The 15615-nt window shown below is 40.6% G+C and overlaps 1 protein-coding gene across 2 annotated transcripts in view; it reads left to right on the top strand.

Annotated features, from left to right (window-relative positions):
• The window catches only part of IGFBP3 (insulin like growth factor binding protein 3), a 92123-nt gene that overhangs the window by 34320 nt on the left and 42188 nt on the right, over positions 1–15615 (top strand). For both annotated transcript variants that reach the window (XM_056518430.1, XM_056518431.1), the window contains one exon: positions 7192–7409. In XM_056518430.1, the coding sequence (XP_056374405.1) occupies positions 7192–7409 (218 nt within the window). The remainder of the gene's footprint in view (positions 1–7191; positions 7410–15615) is intronic.

Below are 15615 nucleotides of genomic sequence, written 5' to 3'. Positions count from 1 at the left end.
ATCAGGGTACCTTGGAGTGACATCTATAGTACGCATGGATTTATTAACTGCGTACTTTTCCTTTTACACCAAAAATTTTGCTGCAAGAGCTGTTTTTTTTGCGCAAATATAAGCCATCTTGGACTTGACGTAGCAAGATGCTCTAAATCATTGATTCTATTTTCCAAAGAGTGGATTGAGGAGATTACTATATTTACCCACAATTTATGAAGCTCATTGCGCTTGATTGATAAATTTAAAGCTTCTGCACATAATTTAGAATTCGGAAAAAGGGGTAAAAGGCTTCTACCATACACAAATAATGATACCTGTCCCCCTATGTTACTATGTTATGCTGACCACAACTCATGGTAACAGCAGCTCCCCTGTCCTTGTCGAGGTGCTGCAGCAGACCATACTTCCATGAAGTACTAAATTTATAATCCTCTAACCCCATTTTAATTTCCCATAATTTGACTGCAGTGTACCAGTCGACAGTACATTATCTTCCAAATTTTAAACCCATAAACCACAAAATTGCCCCAAAAAACCTTCAGAAAATAAACCTAATAAGACCTCTTGGGGTATTTTTCGAAAAAGGTCAGTCACTTCCATTGGGGGTTTGCATGCCTCAGGCAAGATGTTAGGGAGGGCCACACACAACACTCCCATAATAATGAATCAGAGCATAAGGTTTGGGGCAGGCATCATTTTTACTTTTGTCTTTGCTCTGGGTCATAATTTTTGGGTACATAATTGGCATATCAGTAGTAAAATTGTAATTTTTATTTTCCCCCAAACTACACTTCATCCATTCCTGAAAAAATAAATGTATGAAACGCCTGTGCATTCAAAATGTCGTTTTCACCCCTATTCAGATTCCTCAGGGGGTGTACTGTCTGTAATGGGGTTACATTTGGGTGTTTCTCTTTTTTTCTTCCTCTGAATGTATGTAACAGTCAGCTACTGATATATCATAGGCCTCAAATGCGAACATAGCTCTGTGACTCTTGAGCCCTATTGTGCATCCACACTGTACGTTACATCCACATATGGGGTATTTTTAAGCTCCGATGCAAAGAGTTTCGAATTTTGTGAGGCATTTTCTCCTATTCCCCCTTGTGGAAATGAAAAATCTGGGGTAACACCAGCATTTTTTGTGAAATTAATGGACCACTGTTCCAAAATACATAGTAAATACATAGTAAATAGTGTAGTTTCCAAAATGATGGCACATGTGGGGGGGGGGGGGGGGTTCCGCTGTTCTGGTACATGGGAGCTCTGTAAAAGCACATGGCCCCTGACATTGATTCCAGCAAAATTCCCTCTCCAAGAGCCATGTTATGAGGTAGGTCCTAGGATGAAAGTGCACCCCAACATTTGTAAACACATTTCTTCTATTACCCCTAGTGAAATTTAAAAATTTAGGGTAACACCAGCATTTTGGTGAAAATAAATCAAATTTTAAATTTTCACATCCCACTTTAACGAACATTTATCAAACATGTGGGGTGTTAAGGCTCACTGTAGTGCTTGTTACGTTCCTTAAGGGATGTAGTTTCCAAAATAATGTGCTATGTGTTGTTGTTTGTTTTTTTTTTTTTTTTTTCTGTTCTGGCACCCATGGAGCCTTCCTAAATGGAGCCTTCTGAGTGCCGGAGCCGGCACGCATCCACAGTGGATCGCAACCACCCCACTGGACCACCAGGGATGGGATAAAAGCACCTTTTTAGACGCCTATGTAAGCTTTTACAGCGGCAATCTAAAGGGTTAATAGCCGGCCACGACGATTGCCACATGTCTGCTATTGATGCCAGCCCCCAGCTACAAGAATCAGCCCGCCTCATACCCCAGTAACGGCACATGGTCGAGCATATAATTCCATGGTTGTTGACGGTTTAATATATCACCTGGCTCCAGATTTGTAAGTTACTACTTTTAAAAAATATTAATCCTTCCAGTAGTTATCAGCTGCTGAAGTCGAGTTGCTCTTTTCTGTCTGACAACAGTGCTTTCTGCTGACATCTCTGCTTGTCTCAGGAAATGTCCGAAGCATTAGAAGTTTGCTGTGGGGATTTGCTCGTACTCTGGACAGTTCCTGAGACAAGCAGAGATGTCGGCAGAGAGCACTGTTGTCAGACAGAAAAGAGCATAATAACTTCAGCAGCTGATAAGTACTGGAAGGATTAATATTTTTTTATAGAAGTAATTTACAAATCCGTTTAACTTTCTGGAGCCAGTTGGTATAAATAGTTTTTTTTTTTTGTTTTGTTTTTTTTTCCTCCTGAAATACCCCTTTTTAAGACTAACTTTACCACTTTGTTACCTTCCTTGAAGGGTGTAGTTTCCAAAATAGTATGCCATGTGTTGCTCCTTCCCTTCTGAGCTCTCTACTGCACCCAAATAGCACTTAACATCCACATATGAGGCATTTCCTTACTCGAGCGAAATTGAGTTATGAATTTTGAGGGCTTTTTCTCCTTTTTACTTCTTGTAAAAATCGGCTACATGAACTTGCTAGTGGAAAAAAATGGAGATTTTGAATTTTCTGCTATTCCTGTGAAACACCTTAATGGTTAACAAACTTTCTGAATGTAATTTTGAATACTTTGAGGGATACAGTTTTCATAATGGTGTCATTTATGGGGAATTTTTAACATAAAGATCCTCAAATTTACTTCAAAACTGAACTAGTCCCTGAAAAATTTTGATTTTAAAATTTTCATGGAAAATTGCTGCTAAACTTTGAAGCTCTCTAATGTCTTATAGTAAAAACATGTCAAGTTTGAGTTATTAATGCATAAAGTGTCAGATTTCCAAAAAACAAAAAAATGGTCTGGTCCTTTTAAAGGAGACTCCACTGCAAAACATCTTATCTCCTACTATCCAAAGGATGGTACATAGCCATCATGCCTCCTCCCATAGACGTGAATGAAGGCAGTCATCGGGCATGGATCGGAGTTCGCTTCGTGCTCAGATTGATTGGGGTACCGCAGCAAAGATCGCGGGAATCCCCAGCGGCAGGACTGCCGCGATCTAACATATTATCCCTATCCTTTGGATAGAGGATAAGATGTTTACAGCGGAGTACCCCTTTAAGGTCAAAATGGGCTTAGCCCTTAAAGGTTAAACTTGCTGTGAGCACAGTTCTGTTTACATAATTTTACTATAGTACTATAGGGCATACATAGAATTAAAATTTTACAAAATAATGGAGGTCAATGTTACTAATTTTATTTATTTATTTATTTTTTACTGTAATGGCCGAAGATGTTGCAATGTTTGCCATTGTCCTGTTTGCTATGGTTCTTGTAAGTTGCTAGGTAAATTAGTAACAGAAGGACATGGCTGGCCAACAAGGTCATTCCAGGATAGATTCTGATTCTATCAAGTGACATTGAAAATAAAGATGGTGCAATATTCGACAAGTGTTTGCATTGTGATCTCTTTAGCTATCTCGTTATTCCATTATATCACTGGCAACACCAGCAAAGTCTCACTGAGAGCAATATTCTTTGAGTGCTAAACAAAATGATTGCAACATTTACTATATACCGTAGACGGAGAAAGTATTTGCAAAGCAGATCTATTGAGTTCCACAAAATAAATGTTATCATAACGAATACCCCAGTGGAAAAATGGGTAAGTTTCCATCTGTAAACACCACAAGAACCCTAACCAGGGATCATTAATACCCTTTCGTTATATCCCCACACTAGAACGTAACTTTTGTGTTTTTTATAAACTGTATTGGTGTTTTTAACCAAAGTTAAAAACATCATTGTCGCCAGTCACTGATCGCAAATACAGGGATATAATATAGCTATCACTTGGACTCACAGCCCATAGACATAGAAAATTTTGCTTTTACATCATATATATCACCGTTTTTGGCTGCAGATGATAAAATTGACCGGCGACACAGGTTTGTTTAAAGCTCAGACCTACAGCCCCCCTAAAATATTAAGCTTCTCAAAGCTTCATTAGAGACATAGAAAGGTTATTAAAGGGGTTATCCATCATAAGATGATTTTAATACATACCTGATGGGCAGTAATGGACATGCTTGGAAGGATCTGCACTTGTCTTGGGGCTAAATGGCTATGTTGGGATATTACCATAATACTGTGGCTAGCTTTTTGTGAACTGGTATTTCCTGTTGGAGTTTTTTTACTACAAATTCCATTTCCTCCCTCCCACACACCACCCACCCCACCCATTGAAACATAAATGAGCTGCATCCATTCAAAAACCTGTGGTTTTCAATCATGGTTCCTTCAGCTGTTGCAGATTGATCTCTCTCTCCCACCAAGCGATCCCTCCACCCATTGAAGCAGACAGGCTCCCTCTCATCAGCTGATTAGTGAGTCAGGTCTCGGCCGCATTGCAACCTTGGAAAAATCTGAGACCACAGTCAATTTGTATGCTGTTAAAAATAAATACTGGGGTGAAAATCTCAGAAGAATTGAGAAAACTGTCACACACAGGTATAGACACTATATTATGAATTACACTAACTTTACAGCCTCTGTAGCAAAGTCAAAAAATTGAATACCCCTTTAATGATCCCTGGTTAGGGATCTCGTGGTGTTTACAAAATAAATGAATACCTCTAAAAAAAAATGGTTTGGAGTAATTGGCTCCATACCCAGAAGATAGGGGCTAGGGCATAAAACTACCTACCTTTTTTTTTTTTTTTTTTTTTTTTTTAGTTTTGCTTATCACTGTTTACAAAGTTATAAAAGTGCCTTTTTCGTTAGCAGCTGAAGTGTCCTAGAGGTGTTCTAACAGAAAAGGCACTTTTATAACTTTACAAATGGCGAACACAAACCTTTTAATATGATGGGATCCTTACTAGGGATCGACCTTTTATCGGTTCGGCCGATATTCACGATTTTGGATGTTATCGGTATCAGCAATTACTTTGCCGATAATGTACCGCACCGCCCCAGCCAGAGAACGCCGCTGCCCCATTGCCTCCCCCATCCCCGGTTTTATAATTACCTGTTGCCAGGGTCCGCGCTACCTCTGGCTCCTGCGGCGTCCTGCGTTATGCCGTGCGCTAACCTCCACAGATTATCAGTATCGGCACAAAAAAATCGATATCGGTCGATCCCTAATCCTTACATAGTTAATAACTGATATCATCGTACTTTAACCCCTTAACAACGCAGGATGTAAATGTGTGGCATGGTGAGGTGGTACTTAACGCACCAGGACGTACATTTACGTCCTATACGTAACTGCGAGCATCATGGTTTTATATATGCAAATGTGGTATAAAAAAAATTAGATTACAAAAAGAGCCTTCATACCCCGCTTATACGTAAAATTGAAAAAGTTATAGGGTAGCAAAAATAGAGGCATTTTAAACGCACAAATTTGGTTAAAAAGTTTGCAATTTTTTTTTTTTTTTTTTTTTAGCGGTATAATAGGAAAGTATGTAATCATGGGTATCATTTTAATCGTATTGCCCCACAGAATAAAGAAAACAGGTCTATTTTGCCATAAGTGTACAACATGAAAACGAAACCTTCCAAAATTGAGGTTTTCTTATCAATTTCCCCACACAAATAGTATTTTTTTTTTTTTGGTTGCACCTTACATTTTATGGTAAAGTGAGTTACATTACTAAGGACAACTGGTCGCGCAAATAACAAGCCCTCATACTAGTCTGTGGATGCAAATATAAGAGTTATGCTTTTTAGAAGGCAAGAAGGAAAAAACGAAAACCTAAAAATAAAATTGTCTGAGTCCTTAAGGCCCAAATGGGCTGAGTCCTTAAGGGGTTTAACGGGGTTCTCTGGTGGAAAACAAACTTATATTCCTTTTTTTTTTTTTTCTTCCTTTTTGGTTCCAGAAAGTTAAATAGATTTGAAAAATGTAATCCTTCCAGGACTTAACTTAATCTGCAGAATACAGCAGCTGATGCGTTGTTCCCTTCAGTCTGACCACAGTGCTCTCTGTTGACACCTCTGTCCGTGTCAGGAACACTGTCCAGAGTAGGAGCACTTCCCCGTAGCAAACCTCTCCTGCATCGGACAGTTCCTGACATGGACAGTGGTGCCAGCAGAGAGCACTGTGGTCAGACAGAAAATAATTACTCAACTTCCTCTGGAGCATACAGCAGCTAAGTACTAGAAATATAGATTTATTTTTTTATTAATAGAAGTAATTTACAAATCTGTTAACTTTCTGGCACCAGTTGATTAGATGATTACTTGGTGTGCCTGTCGTGATTGTGCTGCACTTGCTGTAGTTTTTCCTGAGTATATGGTGAAAACTGCATGGGCTTGATTTATAGCTTGTACAGCTCTGCTTGTCCTCCTATACTGTCTCTTCCGAGGGTGTCCTATAGAAAAACAAGGAAGCAGGATCCTCTTTACTCAGTGTGCAGTGCATAAGAGATGATGATGTAGATTGTAGAAGCTACTTTACACCCAATAGCTCAGGGAAATCTAAAGGCTTGAGATGAAGCCTTTCTTCAGAGGGGCAAAACTGGTAAAACTGCAATAAAGTTCAGAAATGAAATGTAGTAACACAGAAGAGACCCCTAAGAGTTATATGCAGTTTTGGTGTAGATTCTAGCCAAAAGCAAGAATGAAGCCTGTGGAGAGAGATAATTGGATGTTTTGAGCTTTAGGTTATGTCCTGGTATCTTGTTAGGACAGTAGTAGGAAATTTGTCTGCTTTAAAAAAAAATAAAAAGAAAGAGAGAAAAAAAAGCTGTGTACAAACTTTTTTTTTTTTTTTTATACAAGGAGTCCTTAGTAATCCAACTGAAAACTAACTTTTCACTATAGGTGTTTTAAACAGCAACTCACTAATGCAATACTGTTCCCAAAAATGTTGAGTTTATTTAACTGAATGATTTCATGAAAAAAAAAAAACTGGCTTTTTAATTTTTTTTTTTTTTTTTTAGTTTGATAAACTATTTTGCAGTAGTTTATATATAGTACCAGTTAAGAATAGGAAGAACAATCAACTTGATCTTTCACATCTTAATTATGCTGCTTCTTTTTTTTTTTTCTTTGTGCATGCATTGGTGAAATGCTTGGGTCCAAAGGGAATTAAGCATATCCAAATGTTTTACTGTAGGAATTAGCTTTACATACGTTGCATGTTCTGTCAAACAATAACATATTTCATAGACATCAAAACGAATATAAATGATTCTAATGTTAAATATATATATACTTTTTATATCGATAGAAAATTTCAGCAAATCGGATGAGGACATGCTTCCTGACATCAATGACACTCAAGCACCATCTAACACGCAGAGAATGTTGTATAGTAATCCTCAGACCAAAATAGAAATCATCAGGAAGGAGCAAGCCAAAAATACTCAGCGATATAAAGTAGACTATGATCCACAAAGCACAGACATGTTGAATTATTTTTCAGAATCAAAGCATGATATGGAGTATGTAAGTATGTGTTTTGTGTGCTCTTTGAACTCATACAGAACATAAAGGAAATATTCCTCTACATGTACTTAAATTCATAGAGAAAATGTTGCATTTCCTGAAAATATGGGCCTGATGGTTACTTCTGTATGCCATGCCGTTGCATATACTGTCACTAGAGATGAGCGAACTTATAGGAAATTCGATTCGTCACGAACTTCTCGGCTCGGCAGTTGATGACTTTTCCTGCATAAATTAGTTCAGCTTTCAGGTGCTCCGGTGGGCTGGAAAAGGTGGATACAGTCCTAGGAAAGAGTCTCCTAGGCCTGTATCCACCTTTTCCAGCCCACCGGAGCACCTGAAAGCTGAACTAATTTATGCAGGAAAAGTCATCAACTGCCGAGAAGTTCGTGACGAATCGAATTTACTGTAAGTTCGCTCATCTCTAACTGTCGCATTCATCTTACTGTATATAAAAAGGTTCTAGAGACTTCTCTCCATACAGTGGTCCCTCAAGTTACAATATTAATTGGTTCACGGACGACCTTTTGTATGTTGAGACCATAACTCTATGGAAACCTGGTAACTGGTTCTGAAGCCAAAAAATGTCATCCAAAAATAAGAAAAAGTGAGGATTAAAGAAAAATAAGTAGATAACGAATACAGATAAAACAAGTCCTTGCATATAAAAGTGACAGAGTTGCTGGGAGCTGTAACACACTGTCTATGTGAAGGATGGGAGCTTCCTCAGGGTTCTGTACAGTAGATGCAGTGTCCTAAAAAAGTAAAATGGAGCTTACCTTACCTGTTGTGCAATGGAGCATCTACCCCTGTCACAGGTAAAGAACAGTACAGAACTTGTAATACCTCCCTGTACTGTAGGGAGCTGCTACCAGACAGGAATTCAGTGCATACGCTTCAGTAATACAGGTGTTTTACTAGTGAATACCCATTCTGATTGGTCAGGTCTTCCAGCCATTGACACGTTTTACAGATCTGGACTGTCCATAGCATTGTATGTTAAGTATGGTTTCAAGTTACAATGATCCTTAGGGGTGTGGAAATTAAAACTGCTTGTCCAAGGGACTAAAAAGGAACAGAATCTACTTGTCCCTCATGAAAATCCACCTGTCCTGGTAGACAAAAATAATTTCAACCAAAATACTATGTAAATAAGGGCTTTATTAGTTTCTGCACTTTCGTGTTTTTCCTCCCCACCCTATAAGAACCATGGCCAGCATTCATCATTATAGGTGTAAGTGAAGCATTTTTCTACACCTTTTTTTGTGTGCTGGTAATGTGTAGGAGCACTAGATTTCGGCCCATGACTCTTATTTTTCCATCTACAGACCCATATGATGCTTTGTTTGTTGTGGGACTAATTATACTTTGTAACAACACCTTTCACTTTTCCATAACTAATGCTCTGTAACCAAAAAATTTTTTTGTGAGGTCATTAAACCATTGTATGTTGAAACTACTGTATGTTGAGGCCATTGTATAAGAGAAAACAGTGAACATTTTTTATTAGGTTCAGTATATACACAGTATGCAGTGAGTTCCCTCTAGTGGCAGTGATAGACAGCCACACTGTTATTTTTACATCTTTTGTAATGGATTTGGAACATTATCAGTGAAATTGAGCTCCAACTCCTAGGATGTATTGGTTAGCCATGACATAAACCACCTTCCTAATATTGCATAGGTCTTCTCATGCCAGCCAAAACAGCTGACTCCTCTGAAGGTGTCTTGTAGTATGCAAGTCTGCTAAAAATAATTGACTTGCTGCAGATTTAAAAGCTATGGATCTTTTGAAAAAAAAAAAAAAACATTTGTTTCATGTTATGTACATATACTACATTGGCACCAATGACAGAGTAAGAGGTAGGTGGAGTGTCCTTAAAAATGATTTCAGGGACTTAGGCCGCAAGCTTAAGGCAAGGACCTCCAAGGTAGTATTTTCTGAAATACTACCAGTACCACAAGCCGCACCAGAGAGGCAGCGGGAGATCAGGGAGGTAAACAAGTGGCTCAGAAGCTGGTGTAGGAAGGAAGGGTTTGGGTTCATGGAGAACTGGGCTGACTTCGCTGTCTGTTACCGGCTCTACCGTAGGGACGGGCTGCACCTCAATGGGGAGGGTGCAGCTGTGCTCGGGGAGAAGATGGCTAGAAGGGTGGAGGAGTGTTTAAACTAGGGACTTGGGGGGAGGGAACCTACAGCAAAGAGGGGGAAGATAGTGTAGATAGAGAGGTGGGAATTATAAATGTACCTGGGGTGGAGCGGAGGGAGGGGTTAGAATAGTTAATAGGAATAGGCTTCATAGGAAAATAAAACTTACACCCTTGAATCCCATTAACCCCAATAACATAAAGGATAGAAATATAAGGTGTATGTTCACAAATGCCAGAAGCCTAGCAAATAAAATTGGGGAGCTTGAGGCCTTGATACTGGAGGAACATATTGATATAGTTGGGGTCACTGAGACATGGCTGGACTCCTCGCATGACTGGGCTGTCAATCTGCAGGGGTTTACATTGTTTCGCAAAGATAGAATGAACAGAAAAGGTGGTGGAGTCTGTCTGTATGTTAGAAGTGGTATGAAAGTCAGTGTGAACGATGCCATAGTGTGTGATGATTCTGAGGATGTGGAATCACTGTGGGTAGAATTACAAAAGGAGGCAAATACTGAAAAAATAATACTTGGTGTAATCTACAGACCCCCTAATATCGCTGAAGAGAGAGGAGGTCGGCTGCATAAACAAATAGAGAGAGCCGCCCGAGCAGGTACAGTGGTAATAATGGGAGATTTTAACTATCCAGATATAGATTGGGGTCCAGGGTTGGCTAAAACTACAAAGGGGCGACAATTCCTAAATTTATTGCAGGATAATTTTATGGGCCAGTTTGTGGAGGACCCAACAAGAAGTGATGCCTTGTTGGATCTGATAATTTCCAACAACGCAGAGCTGGTTGGTAATGTAACTGTGCGGGAAAACCTTGGTAATAGCGACCACAATATAGTTACTTTTGACTTAAAATGTAGAAAACAAAGACAGGCGGGGAAGGCAAAAACATATAACTTTAAAAAGGCAAATTTCCCTGGGCTGAGAGCTGCACTACAGGACATAGACTTGGGGGAGGTGTTCTCAAATACTGATACAGAAGGTAAATGGGACATCTTTAAATCAACTCTAAATAACTATACAGCTAAATATATACCAAAGGGGAACAAATATAAGCGATTAAAACTAAATCCTACATGGCTGACAAATGATGTTAAAAGAGCAATAAACAACAAAAAAATAGCCTTCAAAAAATACAAATCTGATGGGTCAGCTATAACATTTAAACAGTATAAAGAGCTTAATAAAATCTGTAAAAATGTAATAAAAACAGCAAAAATTCAAAATGACAGGTGGCCAAAGAAAGCAAAACTAATCCTAAATATTTTTTTTAGATACATAAATGCAAAAAACCAAGGACAGAGCATGTAGGACCCCTTAATAATGATAATGGGGAGGTTGTCACAGGCGATAAAGAGAAAGCAGAGCTACTGAATGGGTTCTTTAGTTCTGTATATACTAGGGAAGAAGGAGGAGCTGACATTGGCCAGGTCAGTGCTGGTATAACACATCATGTAATGTACTGAACTGGCTTAATGTAGAGATGGTACAAGGTAAGTTAAGTAATATAAATGTAAGAAAATCTCCAGGGCCAGATGGATTGCACCCAAGAGTTCTTAGAGAGGTAAGTTCAGTAATATCTGTACCCCTGTTCATGATATTTAGAGATTCACTGGTGTCTGGTATTGTGCCAAGGGACTGGCGCAAGGCGAATGTAGTGCCAATCTTCAAAAAGGGCTCTAGGTCTTTCCCAGGAAACTATAGACCTGTAAGTTTAACGTGCATTGTGGGTACATTGTTTGAAGGACTTATAAGGGATTACATACAGGAATACATAGGGGATAATTGTATTATAAGTGATAACCAGCATGTGTTTACTAAGGATAGAAGTTGTCAAACCAATCTAATTTGCATTTATGAAGAGATGAGTAGAAGCCTTGACAGAGGAATGGCTGTGGATATAGTGTTTCTGGATTTTGCTAAAGCGTTTGATACTGTCCCTCATAGATGTCTGACAGGTAAGTTAAGGTCTTTGGATTTGGAAATTTTAGTTTGTAACTGGATTGAACACTGGCTCATGGATCGTACCCAGAGAGTGGTGGTCAATGATTCGTACTCTGATTGGTCCCCGGTAATTAGTGGTGTACCCCAAGGTTCTGTACTGGGACCGCTGTTGTTTAATTTATTTATCAATGATATAGAGGATGGTATTAACAGCTCTGTTTCCATCTTTGCAGATGACACCAAGCTTTGTAGCACAGTACAGTCTATAGAGGATGTGTATAGGTTACAAGATGACTTGGATAGACTAAGTGTCTGGGCATCCACTTGGCAAATGAGGTTCAATGTGGATAAATGTAAAGTTATGCATCTGGGTACTAATAACCTGCATGCGTCGTATGTCTTAGGGGGGATTAAACTGGCAGAGTCACTGGTAGAGAAGGATCTGGGTGTACTTGTAGATCACAGACTACAGAATAGCATGCAATGTCAGGCTGCTGCTTCCAAGGCCGGCAGGATATTGTCATGTATCAAAAGAGGCATGGACTCAAGGGACAGGGACGTAATACTCCCCCTTTATAAAGCATTGGTACGGCCTCACCTGGAATATGCAGTTCAGTTTTGGTCCCCTGTCCATAAAAGGGACACTGCGGAGTTGGAAAGGGTGCAGAGACGCGCGACTAAACTAATATGGGGCATGGAACATCTTAGCTATGAGGAGCAATTAAAGGAGTTACAATTGTTTAGTCTTGAGAAGAGACGTTTAAGGGGGGATATGATAAACTTATATAAGTATATTAATGGCCCATACAAAAAATATGGAGAAAAACTGTTCCAGGTTAAACCCCCCCAAAGGACGAGGGGGCACTCCCTCCGTCTGGAGAAAAAAAAGTTTAGTCTCAAGGGGCGACACGCCTTCTTTACCGTGAGGACTGTGAATTTATGGAACGGTCTACCTCAGGAACTGGTCACAGCAGGAACAATTAACAGCTTTAAAACAGGATTAGATACATTCCTGGAACAAAATAAGATTAATGCTTATGAAGAAATATAAAATCTCATCCCTTCCCCAATATCGCGCCACACCCCTACCCCTTAATTCCCTGGTTGAACTTGATGGACATATGTCTTTTTTCGACCGTACTAACTATGTAACTATGTAACTTTTAATAGTCAGGAGCAACTAACAAGTTAACCACTTTCTAAAAGGATGGGAGCTCTTCACCCATTCTGTAAAGTTGGGTGTGGAGAGACATTGGATATGCTTGGTGGTACGGTTGCCGCTTTCAGTGAATCATGGCCATTGATAACGGCTTGAGACAATAAAATAACATCGAATTCCTTTCTAACAGAAAAGCAAATAATTATCATCGTCCTGGATCTGTGACCTGGAGAGCCTGGGGGAGTGCCTGTCATGCTCCAAATGGTCAATGTGTGCCCTGTCTGGCGCCAACACATTGGAGGTTGACAGATTGAGTTAAACCTGCAGACCCTACCCACACCCAACCTTGCATTGCACTATGACCTTCCGTCCAGTAGCCAATAAAACGCGGACAAGCTTTTATTTATTTATTTATTTATTTTTTACAAATTCAAAACATTAACTAAAAAATTAAACTCCCCCTCTTGCCATCCCTAACCATACAACACCCCCTCGCACCAGGCGGGCCACAATTCCAATTGCCGCCGCCCCCCTCCCCCACCCCAAATGCCCATTTCCTTAACTTTTGACGACAATAGTATTTAAGTAATGTACTCAATTTTAGTCTTAGTCATATTTTAGTGGACATAAGTGTGCCTGAGCTTTTAGTCAATGGGTTAGTCAATTAAATTGGTTAAGGAACTAGTTATACTGTAAGATCTCCTCAGCCTAATATGTCTGTCTGTGTGTCTCTGTCTCTCTTTTGGTCTCTCTTTTATTTTGACTGTCTTTCCCGCCCACCCTACAGTAACCCGCTCCGACCTCCGCCACAATCCTCTTCCTGGTTGCCGATGGTCGTTGAGTCATACTGCACTCAGCCAATCAACATCCAACTTTAAGGAAATTCGTCAAACACCTGTGGGGTGTTAATGCTCACTATACACCTTGTTACGTTCTGTGAGGTGTGTAGTTTCCAAAATGGGGTCACATGTGGGTATGTATTTTTTTTGCGTTCGTCAGAACCGCTGTAAAATCAGCCACCCCTGTTCAAATGTACATAGTGAGCTCTCACTCTTGAGCCCTGTTGTGCGCCTGAAGAGCATTTTACGTCCACATATGGGGTATTTCCGTACTCAGGAGAAATTGCGTTACAATTTTTTTTTTTTTCCTCCCGTTTACCTTTTGTGAAAATGAAATGTATGGGGCAACACAATTTTTACATTACACTTGCCTCCAATACCAAAAAAAGCCTATAGCAGTATTTCCCAACCAGGGTGCCTCCAGCTGTTGCAAAACTCCCCAGCATGCCTGGATAGTCAATGGCTGTCCAGCAATACTGGGAGTCATTTTGCAACAGCTGGAGGCTCCATTTGGAAACTCTGCCGTACAAGACTTTTTTTTTATTTGGGGGGGGGGGGGTGTAACTGTAGGGGAGTAAGTAGAAGTAGTGTTTTTTAGGGGTGTGAATATACGAGTTTTTTTAGGGGTGTGGCGATGCGATTCAAATAAATCCCGATATATCGCAATACCGTCTAGGTGACGATACATCGCGATATATCCCGATTCTGTCTAAAAAAAACAATGTCTTTTACACTTTTATTAAAACTTTCTTTTTATTTTATTTTTTTATACACTTTATTAGTCTTTTAGGAATCATTAGATTCCTCAGACAGATGAATAGAGTTCTATTGAACTCCATTGATCTGCAATCCATTTATAGAGCCTGGTCCAACCAGGCTCTATCAATGACAGAGCCACGGAGAGCAGGGAAGCAGAGGTAAGCCCTCCGCTACCTCCACAGTGGATCGCCCGCCCGCGATCGCGCTGCGGGGGGGGGGGGGGGGCGATCCACCCCACTAGCCCACCAGGGAGCATTCACAGATTCCTTTAGACGCCGTTGACAGCGGTGATCTAAAGGGTTAATAGCCAGCGGCGATCGCTGCATGCTGGCTATTAGCAGCGGCCCCCGGTTACTGAAAACAGCCCGGGGCTGCAGAGTATGGAGCGGGCACGATTCGGGAGCCCGCTTCATACACACTGCAGAGCACCGCATGCTGGATATTAGCGGCGGTGATGCATCAGCGGTCCCCGGCTACTGAAATCAGCCGGGGGCCGCAGAGTATGGAGCGTGCACGAGTCGGAGCCCGCTCCATACACCCAGAACGACACCCAGAATGTGCCTCCAGCTGTTGCATAACTAGAACTCCCCAGCATGCAGACAGCCAAAGGGCATGCTGGGAGTTGTAGTTGTGCCTCTAGCTGTTGCAAAACTACAACTCTCATCATGCCCGTTGACTGTGCATCCTGGGAGTTGTTGCTTAGCAACAGCAGGAGGCGAACAGACCTCATCTCCTGCTGTATCCTGTTGCCTCTGCTGCCGCTGACCTCCGCCCAGGTAAGTAAGGCACCGATCGCTTCCCTGTTCGCCGCCGCTCCTGCCACCTCATTCCTGCTGGTAAAGGATGATAGCTGCTGTCTCGGATGTCACCTCTCACCCTTTTTTTCCTGCCCCCTCCACTCAGGCATTTGCACAGGGTTCCTGCTGAATGATTTCAGCTGGCATCCCGGTCCGGTCCCCGCCTGGCCTGGGTCTTGTACGCCCTGTGTCCTGAAGGAGTTAATACAAGGCGAATATTAATACAAGGCGAATATCACCATATATACTAATATATGGTGATAATATTCATCTTGTATTAACTCCTTTACCACTAGGACTGATCAAATCCAGTGTACTGAGACCAATAATATCCATTTATAAGGAGTATTATCGCCATCTATATTATTATAATACTGTTACTGACTAAATCAGTATACGGAGTCCAATAATACAAGTATACAAGGGACAATAATACCGCCACACCACAACTGTATATTATCGTCACGTAATGACTATTACTTCCACACTGCTGCTGATTAGAATCGACCATAAACAAAAAAATATTCCCTCCATTCACTCATTAT

This window comes from Hyla sarda, chromosome 5 (genome assembly GCF_029499605.1).
Source record: "Hyla sarda isolate aHylSar1 chromosome 5, aHylSar1.hap1, whole genome shotgun sequence".
NCBI classification, from domain to species: Eukaryota; Metazoa; Chordata; class Amphibia; order Anura; family Hylidae; genus Hyla; species Hyla sarda.
Note: the sequence above shows the minus strand (reverse complement) of the source record. Positions and strands in the feature narration are given on the sequence as shown.